Here is an 18312-nt window from a genome sequence, read left to right as displayed (position 1 = left end):
TTTTAGTGTAACATACAGCCAGTGACGTAACTGCAAAATACTACGAGCCCACGGTTCGAAGGTGCTCTTGGCCCGCAAGGTCTTGAGCTCGAAATGTATCTAACAATTAAGAAAATATTAGGTGACCCAGAAAAATCTCCGAACTCTACTAAAATACAAAGAATTCGCCATGGGCCTGAAATGATATAGTTACGCCACTGCATGCAGCGCGAAATACGTTTCATAACTCGGCTTTTATTTTACGCACTAAAATTACTTCGTTTACGCTAAGAAATAGAAATGCATTGTATTTTTAACGATTTCGTAAAAGTATGAATATCGAGTAGTAAAATTATTTGTTAATAATGAATGAAAAAACATCTGTCATATTTTAAGCATTCAAAAAAACCATCATTTGTCCAATCGAGTACCATGACGTCATGAATGTCAACAAACATTTTATATACTTTTTAATAACTTAATTTCTTATTTTAAAATGAGTCCACTAAAAAACTCACAACAACAACAACTAAAAAAGTATGAAAACATACCAATAAGAAAAAGAAAGAAAAGTTTCTGAAGTTGTTTCGGTTCTCATGCTCATTTTTGCAATCTTCATAATTTACTTTACATACTACAGGAATGCAAAAGCAAAACCAAGAGAATGCTGCTCGAGAAAATGGGTACAGAAGAGACCGACTTGGGTCTAGGATGTGAGGTGTCTATAACTGGAGTAGAAGAAAGCACAATGATCGCGTCCCTTTGCGATCTTCTAGAACGTCTGTGGTCACATGGCCTTCAACACAAGATGGGAAAATCTGCTCTATGGATGCATCTAACGAATTACCAAGAGTTGGAACAGTGTAGCAACTCTACTAAGCCTATCGACCCTAATTACCTTACTCCTGGTATGTTGTTTTACTAACTCAAATTTTCGACACCTTTTATAGTTTGTTCAATGTGGGATGGTGTGTTTTGCTGGTGTCACTTTGATGTATACCAAAGGTTCCCAAACTTTTTTCTCGTAAACTAATTTCAATAGAATCGCCGTAGAGACTTCTATAGACCCCTGGGGGTCCACCTAGACCACTTTAGTATTCAATGATGTATACAATATACATACGTACATTGAGAAAGCTAAAATCGATTAGTACACAGCGACAAACGATTCTCCGGCCCTAATGTTAGGTATCGAATATAGTCGGAATAAGAGTTCTTAACGATTTGAATATTTCCATGATCAAGATATAATGTTACAGCGTAAAAACGAGTGCCAAAAGATTTGAAAGTAATTCTAATCCTGCTTCAATATACAGTTTAACAAATTTGCTAAAATTTATTTCTCTTACACTCACGTATTATGCTTATATACGTTTGTTTGTGTTTACCCATGCAGCACTGGCTTGGTGTGTTTTACGTAAACGTTTGGATTGTAAGTATCAAAAGTAATAGATATAGTTTATTTACTTTTGAATGTTGTTTTTATGATATGATACAACATATGTTGTTATTATGATATATACTCTCGGTATTCTATTACCGAGAGTACAATAAAAACAGTTTTTATGAACGCGTTAAATCATTAATCTTATTCTTTGACAAAGGGCTCAGAAGAATTATATAGAATTGCTAGACGTCTGTCAAAGTATAAGATTAATGATCTAACGCGTTTATAAAAACAGTTTTTGCAGAATATATGTTTCATTATTTTAAACGTTTTCGTGTGTAAAGAGCTCCCTCAAAATGCTGACTTTTATACTTGAATGGCATGAAAAACAGTTAACAACTTCTAGTTTACTAAAAGATGAAGTAACGTTTCATATGTAAGTATTTTTAACTTAATTAAATTAAATTCTTCAGCCGGAACAGCTAATGAGTCTAGGCGATGTATTTGTTAATCTGTGTGAAAATTACACGTGTGTGTATTGCGAATCAAATTTATAGTTGTGTGTAGTCTAAGGACATTTCGTCATCAACCCATATTCGGCTCACTGCTGAGCTCGAGTCTCCTCTCAGAATGAGAGGGGTTAGGCCAATAGTCCACCACGCTGGCCCAATGCGGATTGGCAGACTTCACACACGCAGAGAATGAATATAATTCTCTGGTATGCAGGTTTCCTCACGATGTTTTCCTTCACCGATTGAGACACGTGATATTAAATTTCTTAAAATGCACACAACTGAAATGGTGGTGGTGCATGCCCTGAACCGGATTCGAACCCACACCCTCCGGAATCGGAGGCAGAGGTCATATCCACTGGGCTATCACTGCTCTTTATTTAGAATATATTTATTGCTGTTAATTATTTTCAATGTTCCTCGTTTACCTCGTCCCCCTCAAAAAGCGATAGACAATTTCGTTTACGTTAGTAACAATTTTGGTACCTACGATACAAGTCCAGATGGTCTGAAACAGAAGGGTAACGTCTAGTGACTGCCTCAGATCAGCCAGCAGGACAGTGTAGTCCAAGGACAGCAGGTCCTTATATAATTCGTCTGAGATTTATTAGTAGATTTCGTGACAGCTCATCATTATTACTGTGTTCCGCTTGTAAGAGCGTTACTAGCGATGTAACAACATGGGTACCACATACAAAAGAGTTGTTCCATCACGCCTCGGGTTGATGGACATAGGATGGCTATGATTTAGGAGGTCCTGACATGGCCAGGTGCTCTGTTTATAGGATGGTTTATCTGCTTGGTCCGTCAATTTACTATAAAAATACATTGCATTTGGTAATTTCGCCAGATTTATCCTCCGTGGGGGCTGAGGTCGAGAGTCAACAAAGTACAAGCTCAAGTAGATCCCGAGATAGTTCCCGAGGCGGGTCCCGGGATAGTTCGCGCGACCGTCTCAGCAACTCCGGGACATTGGAGCGAAAGTCATCGCAACCACCGAATCCGCTGCGACCTCTACCGGAAAACCTTACCTTTGATATGAGGTAACAAATTCTTGGTCAATTATTTGAGTATCTTTTTAATTTTATTAAATGTTCTTTTGTTATCAAATTAATAATATTTGTGAGATATCTCACTATTTGTATTAATTTGATAATTTGGAAGATTGGGACTTTAGGAGACTTGGAGTTTGTCATAATCTGGAAGATAATTAGAAAAAGACTGTTTTTGTTAAAATGTCATGAATGCTTGAAACTTGAAAATTTAATCTAATTCATTATAAAATTATTTGATTTATGAAAGAAAGCTTCTACTTTTTCTTATGAGGTTAATTGTCCCAGCAAACGTTGCGAAATAAAATTGCGATTAAAAAATAGAGGGCAGGGATAGAAAGAACAAACTATGTCTGATATTAAATTTAATAAAAACAATATTAATTTCGTATAGTACATGGAATAAGGGTCCGAAATATATCTATTTTAACCAATAAAAAAATTAAGGATTTCATAGAAAACGTCAGAAAAGTTTATTTAAAAAAAATCCAAACATCAAAAACCCTGTCGTCCATTTGTGACTTTACGATGTTACTTGATGACACTAAAGGAATAAACGTCAAACACTACACCTTTTCGTTATGGGTTACGTGACGTCATGAAACAGATAAAATATAACCATCATGGCCGACAGCGTTTTGGCTCGTATTGGCACAAAAACATTTAAAAATATTTTTTTTATATATATTCATGTCTCGAAAAAATATGTAATGTAGTAAAACGATAATGACTAATTAAAGACCCTTATAAAAGAAGTGTCAACTAGCGTATTGAAAGGTCAAGCTATTTCGGAAGGGTGTAATAATACGATTACATATTGTGACACGAGATTTTTATGTATTGGTTTAACTTTTTTAGGAACGTCCAAGCAATGACCGATATAAAAACAGAAATCGGTTACGCCCGCGCGTGGGTCAGACTGTCGCTAGAAAAGAAGTTATTATCGAAACATCTACGAGAATTATTGTCAGATACGACCTTACTACGCTCCCAGTACAAAAGGACGGCATTTCTGCGCTGCGAAGAGGAGAGGGAGCAATTTCTTTACCATTTATTGACTTTAAACGCTGTCGACTATCATTGCTTTACCAACACGTATCCCACTACCAGTAAGTTAAATATTTTCTTTTACTCTATTTTACAAGTTTGATTAACTATGCTAATATTATAAAGTGGAATGATTTGATTGTTTGTGCTGGGCTTGGGTGTAGGCTTAAGAGATGATACCTTAAACCTACACCAAAGGTCACAAGTCCTGGGACCTACTCGAGGTGTTTCCTCTACCACAAAAAAGGTGGTACAATCACTGTCGCTGCCCTGTCATGTTATAATTAAAATAAATAACATAATGTTCTTTCAAATACACAAAGCATTTGCCTTATCGAAAATTGTAGGCACTGCAATGCAAACAATTTAGCATTCAAAAAAAGTTTTTTTTACTATGTACCTATTTCTTACAGAATTGCCATATCGCGTATTAATTGTCCCGTCTCGTAAAGCGAGCCAAACTACCGCCAACTGCTGGCTATCGATATCCGGAGCCAATGGTGAATCGACGCCCAAAATACCCATTCCGAGAAACACGAATGAGTTCGTATTTCATGTAAGTTTCTTTAACTTTTTATTCAACATACAGACATAAAAATACATACCATTCCATAGGGGTTAAAAAACGACGTCGTTCCATTTGCTGTCCTTGTATTATATCTCCCTTTCATCCCTCCCTTCTTCCATTCTCATCAATCTTTTCGTACAAGTTCGTCGGCTTAGAGCACTCTTGACCTGGTATTTAATGAGAATATCTTGGACTTGGTTCAGAAACATTCGCCTTCCAACATTTCTGTTCACACTCTCCTTACCCTCCTAACCCTTTTGTTAGTCCTGTTACTAAAATATTTGCAGTTGAACATGATTCATCCGGGTGGCAGAAAGAAAAACTCCCGAGCCTTGTGACCCGGGTTTAGGGTTAAGAAAGGTTTGTAACAACGAATCATCACTCTCCTTCTCTTTTCGTATTCTCTGCCCAAGCAAATTAGGTAAAATCCGACTAGAGCAGTTTTAGATAGAATTTGCTGAAGTTCTATCTAAAACTGCTGTGAGGCCAAGGTCTTTATGCAGATTATAGAAATATTTTGCTGGTTTTAAATCTAATGCACCGTAATTCTTAAAAAAAATACGATTTGTCAATATATTCGCACTGTATATTAATTAAAGTAATTAATTTCAATATTGTATTGCAGCACAAAAACTTGGGCGTCTTGTCTACATTGCGCATTGGTCACGACAATTCCGGTCTATCGCCTCGTTGGCTTTTGGATCAGGTTTATGTACGAAATGAAGTCACTGGACATACTTATACGTAAGTATTCCTCTTTCTCGATTACACAATGATATCCATACTTTGTTGGGAGGATAAATAAATGTGCTATGTGCAATCTGTCAATGTGAATATTTTCTATCATTTATTTCTTATCCCATATAAATAACAGATGAGGGTATATATTTCATATGTCGGATCTCGTACTATAAACTGAGTTTCTAGAATGCAATATTTTATCTATTACCATTAATAAAAGTGCTGAAAGCTCAGCACTTTTATTAATGGTAATAGATTAGCTCAGTGTCTACGATGACGTAAATATTTAAAAAGTAAATGAACCACATGATAAAGATGATCCAGAATGAGTCTTTACAAGCAGCGACCGGTTAAACTCATAAAAAAACAATCGTCACGCATCTCCTTGACATCCTCATATACAACACTTTTTTTATAATTTAACACTAAAAATAATTACGCAAATGAATTTAAAAATCAGAAATTACCAATAATAAAATACTCCATCTTATTTTTTTAGTTTTTGTTAACAGTTTTTAAAAACATAAAACGCCATTTTTCTTGAATAATATTGAAAATTACTGATGCGACGCTTCTTGTCGTACTGACTCCAGAATGTATCCGTTTTTGAATTTTGTATTTGGAGCGGCTACGCACCGTCGTGTTCCGTGCGCTCTATCTGCGCTATATTCATAATATGTGATGATCCATTCCAGTTTCCCGTGCAACCGCTGGCTCGGCACAGGCGTGGACGACGGCTCGACCGAGCGCGTGGTGGTGGCGGCGCGCACTCGCGACCGCTCGCCGCGCACGCCGGCGCCCGCGCAGCAAGCGCTGTCGCCCACGACGCACCTCTCCACCTCTACTATACAACATATGATAGGTATTCTATTGTAGGAAATAGTAGTCTGAGGAGAATAAGAATAAGAATAGTTTATTTGAAAAAACTCAGTATTTTTTTTTTATTCTTTACAAGTTAGCCCTTAACTACAATCTCACCTGATGGTAAGTGATGATGCAGTCTAAGATGGAAGCGGGCTAATTTGTTAGGAGTAGGATGAAAATCCACACCCCTTTCGGTTTCTACACGGCATCGTACCGGAACGCTAAATCGCTTGGCGGTACGTCTTTGCCGGTAGGGTGGTAACTAGCCACGGTCGAAGCCTCCCACCAGCCAGACCTGGACAAATTAAGAAAATCTCAATCTGCCCAACCGGGGATCGAACCCAGGACCTTCGTCTTGTAAATCCACGGCGCATACCACTGCGCCACGGAGGCCGTCAAAGTAGGTAATTACAGTGACGTCCTGGCCCTTAAGGTAAGCCCGTGTCTTAAGGGCCAGTGACTTCCCTAGGTACATATGCATGTACAGTGACACAAATGATGTAATTAACATGAAATATCCAAATAGTTAGAATTGTTAAAATAATCGAAAAATACAATACTTAATAAAAACATTTTAGTTAGAAATATTGTGTGAGTGTGTCTGTGTGTGTGTGTGCGTGTGTGTGTGCGTGCGTGCGCGCGTATGAGTGTGAGTCACAACTATACTTCTTTAATCTTATCTTATACATGATTATGAGGATATGACGTCGCTCGATCTCGTTTTGACTCGTGCCGACGCTAGGTGGCGCGACTTTTTTCCGTACAGAGTAGGGATTTAGAATTTAGCGATTGGTTGGCGGGAACGACTTGCGATATAAGGTGCTGGTAAAACTATATTTATAGTTATTTATCCACTAATCAGCAATTTTTATTTCACTCGCCCTTTTTTGTTCCGGTCCGGCACAGGTACCTCCAACTTTACAGTTGTTTGCATTTTAAGAAATTAAATATCACGTGTCTAAAAGGGTGTAGGGATCATAAATCGTGAGGAAACCTGCATACCTATCACCCCTTAAAGGATCGCTATGTATTTCCAGTGACCCTGTATATATAGGTAGTAAAATAATAAAAATATAATAGTACGCTTATTAATTCCAGTCAGTATGACAAGAAAATAACAAGTGCAACTGTCACTGAAGTGTTATTTTACTTGTAAAATGACTCGATATAGTATAAAGAATGATGATATAGTTACGCCACTGATTGCTGTAGCAATATTTTACTAGTAAAATGACATTTCAGTGACAGTTGCACTTGTCATTTTACTGACTGGAATGAATAATCGTACAATAGTGCAAGTAATAAGTATAGCAAATTAATCAATGTTTTCAGGTGATTGCGTCAACGCAATAGTAAAATGGCACTATCAATCGAAACGCGAAAAAGATGCAAACTCCTTGAGTGTGTTACTTTGCGGGGAGAATGGCTTGGTGAAGTGTCTGGAGCAAGCGTTCTTGTGCGGTTTTAAGTCGGCTCGCTTGTTTGGAAAGAATTTATTCATTTGGGACTATTTTGGTAAGTTTTTAATACACTTCACTTTTATTCATTTAAACATGGCTTTGCTATACAGTTAGACAGTCATCAAGTAATAAATTTTTATTAAGTAATTTGCCCTATTAGGGCGAAAGTGGTCCATGGTTTGTCGTTGGCAATCAGTCAGTCATAGTCATATTTCTTTTTCTTTTGTGATGTGTATTTGATCTTTCTTTCTCAATTTCTAGTAAGAAATGTAGCTTAATGTGACTAATATTTGTACATGAAAAAAAATTATACGCAGTTGCGCGAAATGTAATTTTGTCAGCGTAGCTGTAGAGTGGCCCCGTAGGCTAAAACCTCAGATGTATTTTTTTTCGTTCACGACTAGCCTTAGATGTAGTTAAGTCACTGATGTTACTTTACTATCCAATACAGCGCGTGTAGGTGATATAGTTAGGTGATATAGTTACGGCACTGATTTCTGAAGCGATATGTTACTTCAGCGTGTGTAAACGATAAATATCCTTAGGTGATATAGTTACGCCACTGATTGATGTAGCAATATGTTACTTTACTACCCAAAAAAACGCGTGCAAACGATAAATATCCTTAGATGATATAATTACACCACTGATTTCTGTAGCAATATGATACTTTACTATCCAATACAGCGCGTGTAAAGGATGAATAGCCTTAAATTATATAGTTACGCCACTGATTGCTGTAGCAATATGTTACTTTACTATCCAATACAGCGCGTGTAAAGGATAAATAGCCTTGGAAGATATAGTTACGCCACTGATTGCTGTTGCAACAAATCACGTTATTATCCAATACAGCGCGTGTAAAGGATAAATAGCCTTGGAGGATATAGTTACGCCACTGATTGCTGTTGCAAAAAATTACGTTATTATCCAATACAGTGCGTGTAAAAAATTAATAGCCTTAGATGATATAGTTACGCCACTGATTGCTGTAGCAATATGTTACTTTACTATCCAATACAGCGCGTGTAAAGGATAAATAGCCTTGGAAGATATAGTTACGCCACTGATTGCTGTTGTAACAAATTACTTTATTATCCAATACAGTGCGTGTACAAAATAAATAGCCTTAGATGATATAGTTACGCCACTGAATGATGTTGCATTATGTTACGTTACTATCCAATACAGCTCGTGTTACGGATGAATAGCCTTAGATGATATAGTTACGCCACTGAATGCTGTTGCAATATGTTACTATATTATCCAATACAGCGCTTCTAAAAAATAAATAGCCTTAGATGTTACGTTACTATAGGTGCAGCACGTGTAAAGGATGAATAACTGAGTGATATTGTTACGCCACTGATTTTTGTTGCAATAAGTTACTTTATTATCCAATACAGCGCGAGTAAAAGATGAATTCAAGATGAGTCTGTGCGACGAATCGGCGACGCAATCGAACAAGGGTTGCGGTGTCGCATACAACTGCCGGCAGGACCAGGAGCACAGGGCTATATGGAGGTGCTACTGTCACCTCATGGACGAGATTGGTTCCGTGGGCCGATCGCTAGGCAAGGACGGAAAGTTTCAACTCTTCATTTGCCTCAGTCTTAGGTAAGTTTTTGACGCCCTCTGTGGTCGGTAGTGCCTCAATAGCTTAAGTGTTCATTTACACGAGCAGCAGCTGCTACCGACGACTGCAGTTGACTGCAATCTCCATGTCTGAAACTAGGTGTCTAATCTACATGTGTAAATCAATGTAATAATAAAAGAGCCTGACTGCGAAAATAGTAATCCAATAAATACTCGTAATATACGCTTTGTCATCACTACACACGCCAATGTTCCAAATACGCACATTTGGATAGCGTTTATATGCTCATGACGCGATGTAATACATGTAATGTTCTTTTACATAAACTCATTCTCTCAATATCAATGTCGTAACTACTGCATTATTTGGTGCTCTCCACTTTGAATCATCGAAGAGCCGATGGATGTTGGGGTCCCAAGGTGCTGGAATGGCGACCCCCCCACCAGAAAGCGCAGTGTCGATCGACCCCCCGCCAGGTGGACTGACTACATCAAGCGAGTCCAGAGATTCGCTGGATACAGGCGGCTCAGAATCGTGATGTTTGGAAGTCCTTACAAAAGGCCTATGTCCAGCAGTGGACGTCCACCGGCTGATATGATGATGAATTTTCGTAAAAAATGAGATCTCAACTTGTCGACTCTGTAGCTCTAAAAAAATTATAATATGTTATATGATTATGTTTAGTATAATTCAATGATGACTAAATTTTTTTTTCATTCATTTACAAAGGTGTAAATAGCATCTCCGTACCACAGTAGTTGCGAGGTGTTGGTTACACCACAGGCTATAACTTTAAAATGTGTATTCCGCAGAGAACACTGGCTGCATAGAATGCTGGTGCCGATGTCATTAACACGTGTGACCATAGAGATGTATGAAGAACAGAGTTTCCTGCGCAAACGAGGTCTCCTTACTTTCCTCAGACAAATACTCGAACCGTTGGACGAATTCGATATAGTTTTAGAGAACTCTCTCACTCAAGGTATTTAATTGGTTTAACTGTCAAATACTTTATATTTTCGTACTTGAGATTTCGGGATTTATTTATGAATTAATTGGTGAATAGATTTTATGCCTTGAATAGTTCGATATGAAGGAAAAATTAATGATTAATTTAATATTTTTGACCAGATACATATAGTAAATGTAGATATCAATACTTGAGAGGAATAAAATACTCAATAGATATTAAAATACTTTTACATTTTACTAAGAGATTATTTTCCAGTCTTATGAATTTATTTTTATACTTATGAATAATTTTTTGAACGTTTTTTTTAGTTTAAGTTTTATGTTTGTGGTTGTTACTGTTTTACTTGCCAGTTGATTCCAAAGATGTTGTTATTTAAAAACGCACACTGACCTTTGTAAGTTTACTTTGTATGTAAGTTTTTTTATGTTTTTATGTAAGTTACTCATAACTATACTTTGGTATATCGTTCGTTACTAAGCTAAGAATAATTTTGCTATATTTCAATATTTTTCGCTATTAAAAACAGCCCTGAACTATAAATTTAGATAATTTTGCTCGTTTTCGATTGTAGAACTACAGCACAGATCAATTAGTAAGTCAATATCATTATTATAAATGTCTGTCTATGTATGTTAGGCTAATTCACTATTGCTCTCTGTTTGTGGTCTCTCAGATAAATAAATCGCACAATATATTTTTTTTTATTAGAGGCGATAAATATTTGCTTAATTAGAAATAAAAATTATTTTTAATGCGGAATCATATTATTTTTATTCGTCGAAAAACTTAAAAGTTAAATATTTTTCAAATAAAATTAACAATATATAAATTCTATAATAATTATTATGTAGTTTGGAGACAAATACAATAACTATAAAAGTAATAGTAGCTAGTATGTAACCATTTAAATTTTTAAACATTTAAATTTTCAGTTTTTTAAATATTTTGAGGCATAATTTTATAATATTCTGAACGTTACGAGAAATAATAAAATAGTTAAGATATTTCATGTGAATCAAAGGAGACAGTCCTTATAATGCGAAGAAAAGAAAAAAAATGTATGAAGAATACATACATACAGCGGAACATTTGACGTCCTTCTTTTAGGAAGTCTGTTTTGAAATTTTGGTTTCCTTATCTCTTCATAGTTTAATGTAGCAATTGTCGTATATAACAATTCAAACATTAGAGTGGACGAAATGGGGATCTTATTTGAAATATACCTCGCCAACGTACATTATACAGGGTGCTCGGGAGTATTTCCCATAACTCAAGAGTAATATTCTTTAAGGAAAAATCAATTAAAAATGTCTAAGGAACGTGTGATCTAAAATGAATAATTACGAAATAAAAAATATTTCTTTTGTAAACAGATCTTAGACTGTGACCCTTATATAATTATTATCCTTATATTATGACCTAGCCAAACAACATTGATAACTATCATGAAGCAGCTTACTAGTGAAGTGCGGAATGCCAGTTGCAATATATCTCGTCGATATAGACCGTCTTTACGATTATTTTAAAATGCAAGAATAGATAAAGGCGTGTGATACACGGATAGTCGGAATTATTAGAATTACTTTGTATGAAAACACATTTTTTTTTTGTTTTAGTTAAATAAAATTAATTATTCAGTTCGGCTCCTATAAATGGACTTGTCTATATGAAAACACAAAAATATATTTTTTAGTTAAAAAAAATTTGTTATGCAGTTCGGCTCCTATAACTGGACTTGTCAACACCTTGAAGTTATGGTAAATACTCCCGCGCACCCTGTATAAACCATTTTGGACTAGCTCCTTTGTGAACATGTAAGATGTGTTCAATTAAGGCCAATTCGCGGCTATTAATATTAAACACTATAATATGGAATCTCGTAATACTATAAATTAGTAAATACTCTGTATCAACTCATACACTAAAAAAATATATATTATAATTAAAAAAAATCATCATGTATGTATTAAATGTATGCAATATCTGTACTAAAGTAATGGATACTAAATGCAATAATTCCATATGAATTTATAGCTGACTGAGCAGTCTATATTCAGTTTTATGCATACTCACTATAGCTTGGCAATTGATTCTCCCGTGGTATGCGGGCGACGGGGGACAAAGGAGTGCGCGGGTGTGAAATCGTGCACGCAAGACAGAGGCTGGAAGTGAGGTGCATAAGTCGTGCCAGTCATATTCGAAAATTAGGCCAACGATCTGCCAAATTATTGGTTGTTATGGCAATCAAACAACTCATTTGATATCAATATTATAATAACAGATTTATTATTTAATATTTAATGGTATTTTTTTAAATTTTAATTTATTTGTCTCGTTTTAGGCTTTCGGTTCCTACAAATGAAACTTTTTATTCCTCCAATGATTATTATTATATTATAATATTAAATGAAATTGGTATTAACCTATGATACACATACTTATATATTATAATATTAAGTTATGTTTAATATATTCATATATATCTGATGATAACTTAATATGTTGTGTCACGGTCTTTTGCTGTCACCGCTACCCGTCCCCCGGCCCCCGCGGACCATCGAAAGTGTTACGAACGAATTTGCCAAGCTATAACCTCTAACTGCACTCTGACATGGCCAGTTCTCAGAATTTGAATGCAGTTATATAATAGCATCTTTAAGACGTTTCGGAACATCGTGCGTTAGAGCGGGAGGGAGGGAGGCACATGATGCGTTGCGGCGCCAGATTTCATCGTATCAGCGGGCACACGAACGATGCGGCGCCGCAACGTTGTTATACCGTAGCAGCGTTGGACAGTCTGTTAATAAAGTAATGTTGTGACACATAGACAACTGAGCGGTGCCGCTCCAACGTCGCGACGCATTCACCTCTCCCCGCCTGGTCTCGGTGGTTGCGAGTCGGGTGCCGGAGCGCATCGTGTGACATGCCACAGATATTTCTATGTAAGACGACGCAGCGAAACCGCTAAGGTGTTGTACCGCCGCCGCAACGCATCGTGTGCCTTCGCTCTTAGGCTGCGCAATACAACATTTTAGATGTCAGCGGTAACATAAGGGGGTGGCGGCAGGGCATCACCCCGCACGCTTCGCTTCCACCCGCTGTCGCCTCACGCGTTTTGACTTTACGACCTGCGTAGCGACATCCGCAGCTGATTTCCGAAACGTCATAAAGATTGCATCTATTTCTACTGCATGTAAGTTGAATTATACAACTGTTTATGTGTTTATTAAAACAATAATGAATGAATTGACGATAACTTTAGATAAAATATAATGTGTACCAAATATCGATTTTACATTTATAATTAATATACATTTTAAGCATAGATATATGTATATATTCTAGAGCTATGTGACAAACTCATTAATTTTAGTACTGTAAGTAGGGCGTGCTCGGAAGAAAATTCTCGTGAATTTGCCATTTGTCTATAGTAGTTTCTTTTTTTGTTGTTATATTAGGAATGCCTACTCTTAATAATTTGCTTATATATTGTCGCATCATATCTCACTATCCATAAATATCTACTATTCTTTTTATCTGATATTTTAACATACAATAGCGTTTTACTTTTAAGTTCACAAAAACTTTTAAATGCACATATTTAAAATATGATCTCCTTAACGAATTTTTTTTTTTAGATTTCTATTAAGTTATTCATTTTATCATTTAGTCACAGATTAATCAATAATATACAGATGGAGCGTACGGAACACGACGGTGTTGTAGCCGCTCCAAATACGAAATTCAAAAAAGTAATACATTCTCGAGTCAGGAGTCAGTACGACACGAACCTTCGCATCAGTAACTTTCAATATTATTCAAGAAAAATGGCGTCTTATGTTTTTAAATATTTTAAAAACTGTTCACAAAAGCTAAAGAAATAAAGTAAGATGCAGTTTTTTATTGGCTTCAGTACGTTGCTTGTAAAGACTCGCTCTGGTTACTTTGTGCATTTAGTATTGTCGCGAACTTACTTGAGCATTGGTGTGTTGAACTGCTGTGCAATCGTTTTACATTCTGTGACCAGTCCTGCGAGTGAAACTATAAAAAATTTCACTTATTTATTAGTTCTTGTTCAGACATTCGTAATTTGTGCAACCACGAATGTTTTATTACTTATTTATATCTCATTACATTAACATTCATGCAATTTTAATGTATTTCGTTCCGTGTTTTATTCTATTCTTTGCTCTAACGATACCTTTGAAGATAAATTAAAAGAAAAACTAATTGGCATTCCTGAGTAGAGATATTTTTTTAATAAGCAAACAGTTATTTATGTCCATAAAGAAAAATAACGAAACATTAAATGTAGGGTGTTTTACACAATTTTTTTTTAAATCATGTACTTACCATTTTTTTTATTTTACTCGTATCATTCTCTGATGTAAACTTAGACAGAGAAGTAAATAGACGGATAGAAAACATCAATATAATATGGCGATACGGATTCGATATTTTATGAATGATATAGTTAGTAGCATCAAGTTGTTACAAATTAAAAACGAAACCAGTAACCAGTTGTTCGAAATTGAATGATGAGAAAATTGTATCGTTTAGTTTGGTTATGGCAAATCGTATATTATCTTTCGACTTACAACGGCACGTAAATCAGTTTACGTTCACTTCCCTGTCTATGGATGTTACGAATGGAGTGTAAATAGATGTAATTATTTGGAGGTTATTTTGAAATATAACCTTATTATCTCGTGGTACAACCATATATGGTAAAAGGATATAATTATGCCGATTTAGCAGAGCGTCAATAACTCAACGGTAAAGCGGTCAGGCTCATCATCGAAGTGTGGTGGTTCGTCCCCGCCCCGTTTACACTATTGTCGTACCTACTTACCTACGTACCTTACTACTCTTACCCATGCCATATTTTTTTACAATCCCAGCTTGAAATGTGTCATCTTATAAAATGTAACTGTCGTAATATATTTAGTTGCACAAGTAGGTAGTAAAGTAGTGGTGCCGACTTAGTTGTATATAAATTCTAAACTGACACTTTTAACTTACACTAACGGCTTTACTTGTGAAAATTACACGCCCATAGCAGCTTACCCCTTTCCAGATGTCAAGGTCTTGTTCTATTCAAACCCGCCTGTACTCATTACAAAACGTTTACTTGAAAACATAACCAAATTTCAACTAAATGTTTATTTTACCTCATCTACTGTGCTCTTTTAAATTCACTTGTCTTAAACTCGTGCTCAATGCAATCGCCTGTCAATTTTTTATTCAAGATATACAAAGTTTTTATTTTCAATTTATTTAACTATAATATAAAGGGACCGATGACGTGCATGGCTGACGCCTGCCAGGTCGTGGCTATTGCCCTTATGATGCTAAAAATCATAAGTGTACAAATTATCCTTACAGATAGTCCGTTACTCGCAGGGTTCAGTAGCTCTTAGACAAATATATACAATTAATTTGGCACCAGTAAGTCACTGTAGTCAAATCTCTAATCTAATTTAACCTGTCTCAAAATATCATTTTCTAAATGTTTTTTGTAATGGATAGAGAATATATTTTTAGGTTATTTCAGAGATTTGTGTGTGCAGCTTCACCAGAATTATAAAAAATCTTGAATGCAGAGGGCGCTACAATCACTTTTTTCTTATTTAACCCTATACGAAAAAAATGTTGTTGTGCATTTAATGGCGAGGTTTTTTATCTTTTGGTCAAGATATAACTTATTAAGGGCATATTTATGTATTTAGATTATAATAGTTAAACGGTTGTTCGTAAAGCCGTCCTGCGCGGTTGTAAACATGTGCGTTGTATAGATGCCGTCTATTCTTTGCCCATTAAGTTTTTGTGCCAAAGTTAGACAACAATGAAATTGTTCAATTTTAACTCACTGTCCTTGAAGATCTTTATTTAATTTCATTCTTACCTTAATTATACATATTTTCGAGCCATACAAAAATGTATTGTCTCGTAAGACTAAGTAGGATTTTTATTTATGTAATTTGTATGTTTATTTGTATAAATTCGGGATGTTAAAATATAACAGATAACCCTCTGTTACCAATTACTTTATAAATGTTTTGATGTCCAATCACACAGATGTGGTAGTAACTTTGTAAACTTATGCAGCTATTTCGATTTTATCGACAAGTATAGATATTCTAATGTAGGTATAATTAATGATTGGCTTTGATTGTAATAGTAGTATGGTGTTATGACAAGTGACGTTTCTTCGTGAAAGGGGCGTCAGTATTTTTTTTCTAATAGTGGAATCATAGACGTTGTAGGGGCACCCCCAGGGGATCATTTGTGTTGAATTATCCTCTATTTGTTTAAGAATTTGACAATGAGCGTATAAATAATCCCCTGGGGGTGCCGCTGATGGGGAGTTACCTCTCAGAATAAGAAGGTTAGGCCAATTAGTACACCTCGTTGGCCCAATGCGACTTCACACACAGGGAATTAAGAACATTCTCAGGTATGCCGGTTTCTTCACGATGTTTTTCATTCCCCGTTTGAGACACGTGATATTTAATTTATTAAACTTAAATACTAATATAGCCAAAGCCAAATATTCATTATACAATAGAATATCAATACACTAATAAAAATTTAAACATTATACTAATGACACTAAATATTCATACAGTGTACAATATATTGGTGTATTCAGCTGCAAAAATGGAAAATAAATGATGATTGAATTCAAAGTAAAGTTATGTCCCATAACGGTAATAGCAGATTGTATGGTGATTAGTAGCTAATAAACTAGGTATAGTCGGATGCAAAGTTTATGACGTCAAGAAAATAAGCTACGCGCAAAGTATGCGTTAGGCGACGTGACGGCGGATGGGTAGGTGGCGCGCGCGGGGTGATGCCCTTCCGCCGCGCCCGTACTTTACCGCTGATACCTAAAACCTTGTATTACGCATCATAACGCACGATGAACGTCCGATAAAGTTTGCATTGTACTGTGCAACGCACTTTTGGATTATATATTTAAATTAAGTTTTGTTTTGATAGTCTTCCTTGAACATGCATCTGTACCAAAGAATATAGCTGTTAATATAAAGTACATTAAATAATGTAATAAATGTGTAAAACTACGTAATATACTGTTTTATTTTTTACTATTGACCTTTTTCACATAATAATAAATATATAGCTAAATTTATGCTGCTTCTTTATTTTATAATAGGAGACGATGTTCAAATGAAAACGGAAAAATTTCTATCGCCACAAGCTAGATATCGTAAGTATGATTAATATTACTTAAAAATAAAGATGTTTTGTTACTTTGTTAAATATATGATGGAGTTCCAGAGGTTCGCGGCAAATAGTTGCTAGTAATCTTCCGGATTTCTTTTACTTTATGTAGACTCGGGGTATTCAGCTTAATTGCCGATGCGAGGGCATTCCAGCACCTTGGGACCCCAACGTCCATCGGCTCTTCGAACTATGTAGCCTGGCCAATGATATTGACTATGCCAATGACTTTGGTTCGTCTGCGGATCTGCTCATTTCTAATTCGATCACGCCATTGATTATGAATGAACTAGCGGATACCCGCGACTTCGTCCGTTTGAAGTTTAGTTTTTCACAAATCCCTCGGGAACCATGGAATTTTCCGGAACGAAAAGGCCATGTGTTAATCCAGAGCTAAATCTATTTTCATTTCAAATTTTAGCCAAATCGGTTTTGTAGTTGCGGCGTTAAAGACAACAAACAACCATACATACAGACGTTCATACAAACTTTCGCGTTTATAATAATAATAGGATAATAGATGATATCTAGTAATATTAGGTAGGAGTCTTTTGCTAGTTTAGTCTTGGTCTAACCCAAGGAAATGATATATTTATATGTATGATCTAGTTCTAGATCTTATAGTACAGCATGCATGTATACCTAAAGAAAAGCTAAATAAATCATTATTACCGAACAACGGACTCTCAGACGAATTATTTAGATGGAAATGGACGATGTATTCTAAACTTTGACCATTTTTATATAATAGTCTAAATTGGTCCAAAATCCAAATAATCAAAGATTAAAGATAAGTAAATAGTATCTGCTGTATTTTTTATTGCAAATATTTTTTTTGTCTGTGGTAATTTTATTCACTGCACAGACAAACAAGGAAAAAATTGTAG

At 35.7% G+C, this 18312-nt stretch overlaps 1 protein-coding gene across 3 annotated transcripts in view; it reads left to right on the top strand.

Moving 5' to 3' along the window:
* Positions 1 to 17270, top strand: part of LOC112049196 (DENN domain-containing protein 5B) — a 32367-nt gene extending 15097 nt beyond the window's left edge. For 2 of the 3 annotated variants that reach the window (XM_024086995.2, XM_024086993.2), the window contains 10 exons: positions 620 to 887; positions 1376 to 1411; positions 2729 to 2921; positions 3789 to 4039; positions 4391 to 4533; positions 5171 to 5289; positions 5982 to 6148; positions 7483 to 7665; positions 9017 to 9227; positions 10020 to 17270. In XM_024086995.2, coding sequence (XP_023942763.1) covers positions 620 to 887; positions 1376 to 1411; positions 2729 to 2921; positions 3789 to 4039; positions 4391 to 4533; positions 5171 to 5289; positions 5982 to 6148; positions 7483 to 7665; positions 9017 to 9227; positions 10020 to 10197 — 1749 coding nt within the window. In that variant the 3' untranslated portion in view covers positions 10198 to 17270. The remainder of the gene's footprint in view (positions 1 to 619; positions 888 to 1375; positions 1412 to 2728; positions 2922 to 3788; positions 4040 to 4390; positions 4534 to 5170; positions 5290 to 5981; positions 6149 to 7482; positions 7666 to 9016; positions 9228 to 10019) is intronic. The other variant, XM_052882254.1, reaches the window with a different exon arrangement.
* Positions 17271 to 18312: the final 1042 nt, after the last annotated feature.

This window comes from Bicyclus anynana, chromosome 6 (genome assembly GCF_947172395.1).
Source record: "Bicyclus anynana chromosome 6, ilBicAnyn1.1, whole genome shotgun sequence".
Taxonomy (NCBI): Eukaryota; Metazoa; Arthropoda; class Insecta; order Lepidoptera; family Nymphalidae; genus Bicyclus; species Bicyclus anynana.
This window is presented reverse-complemented; position numbering and strand designations above follow the sequence as displayed.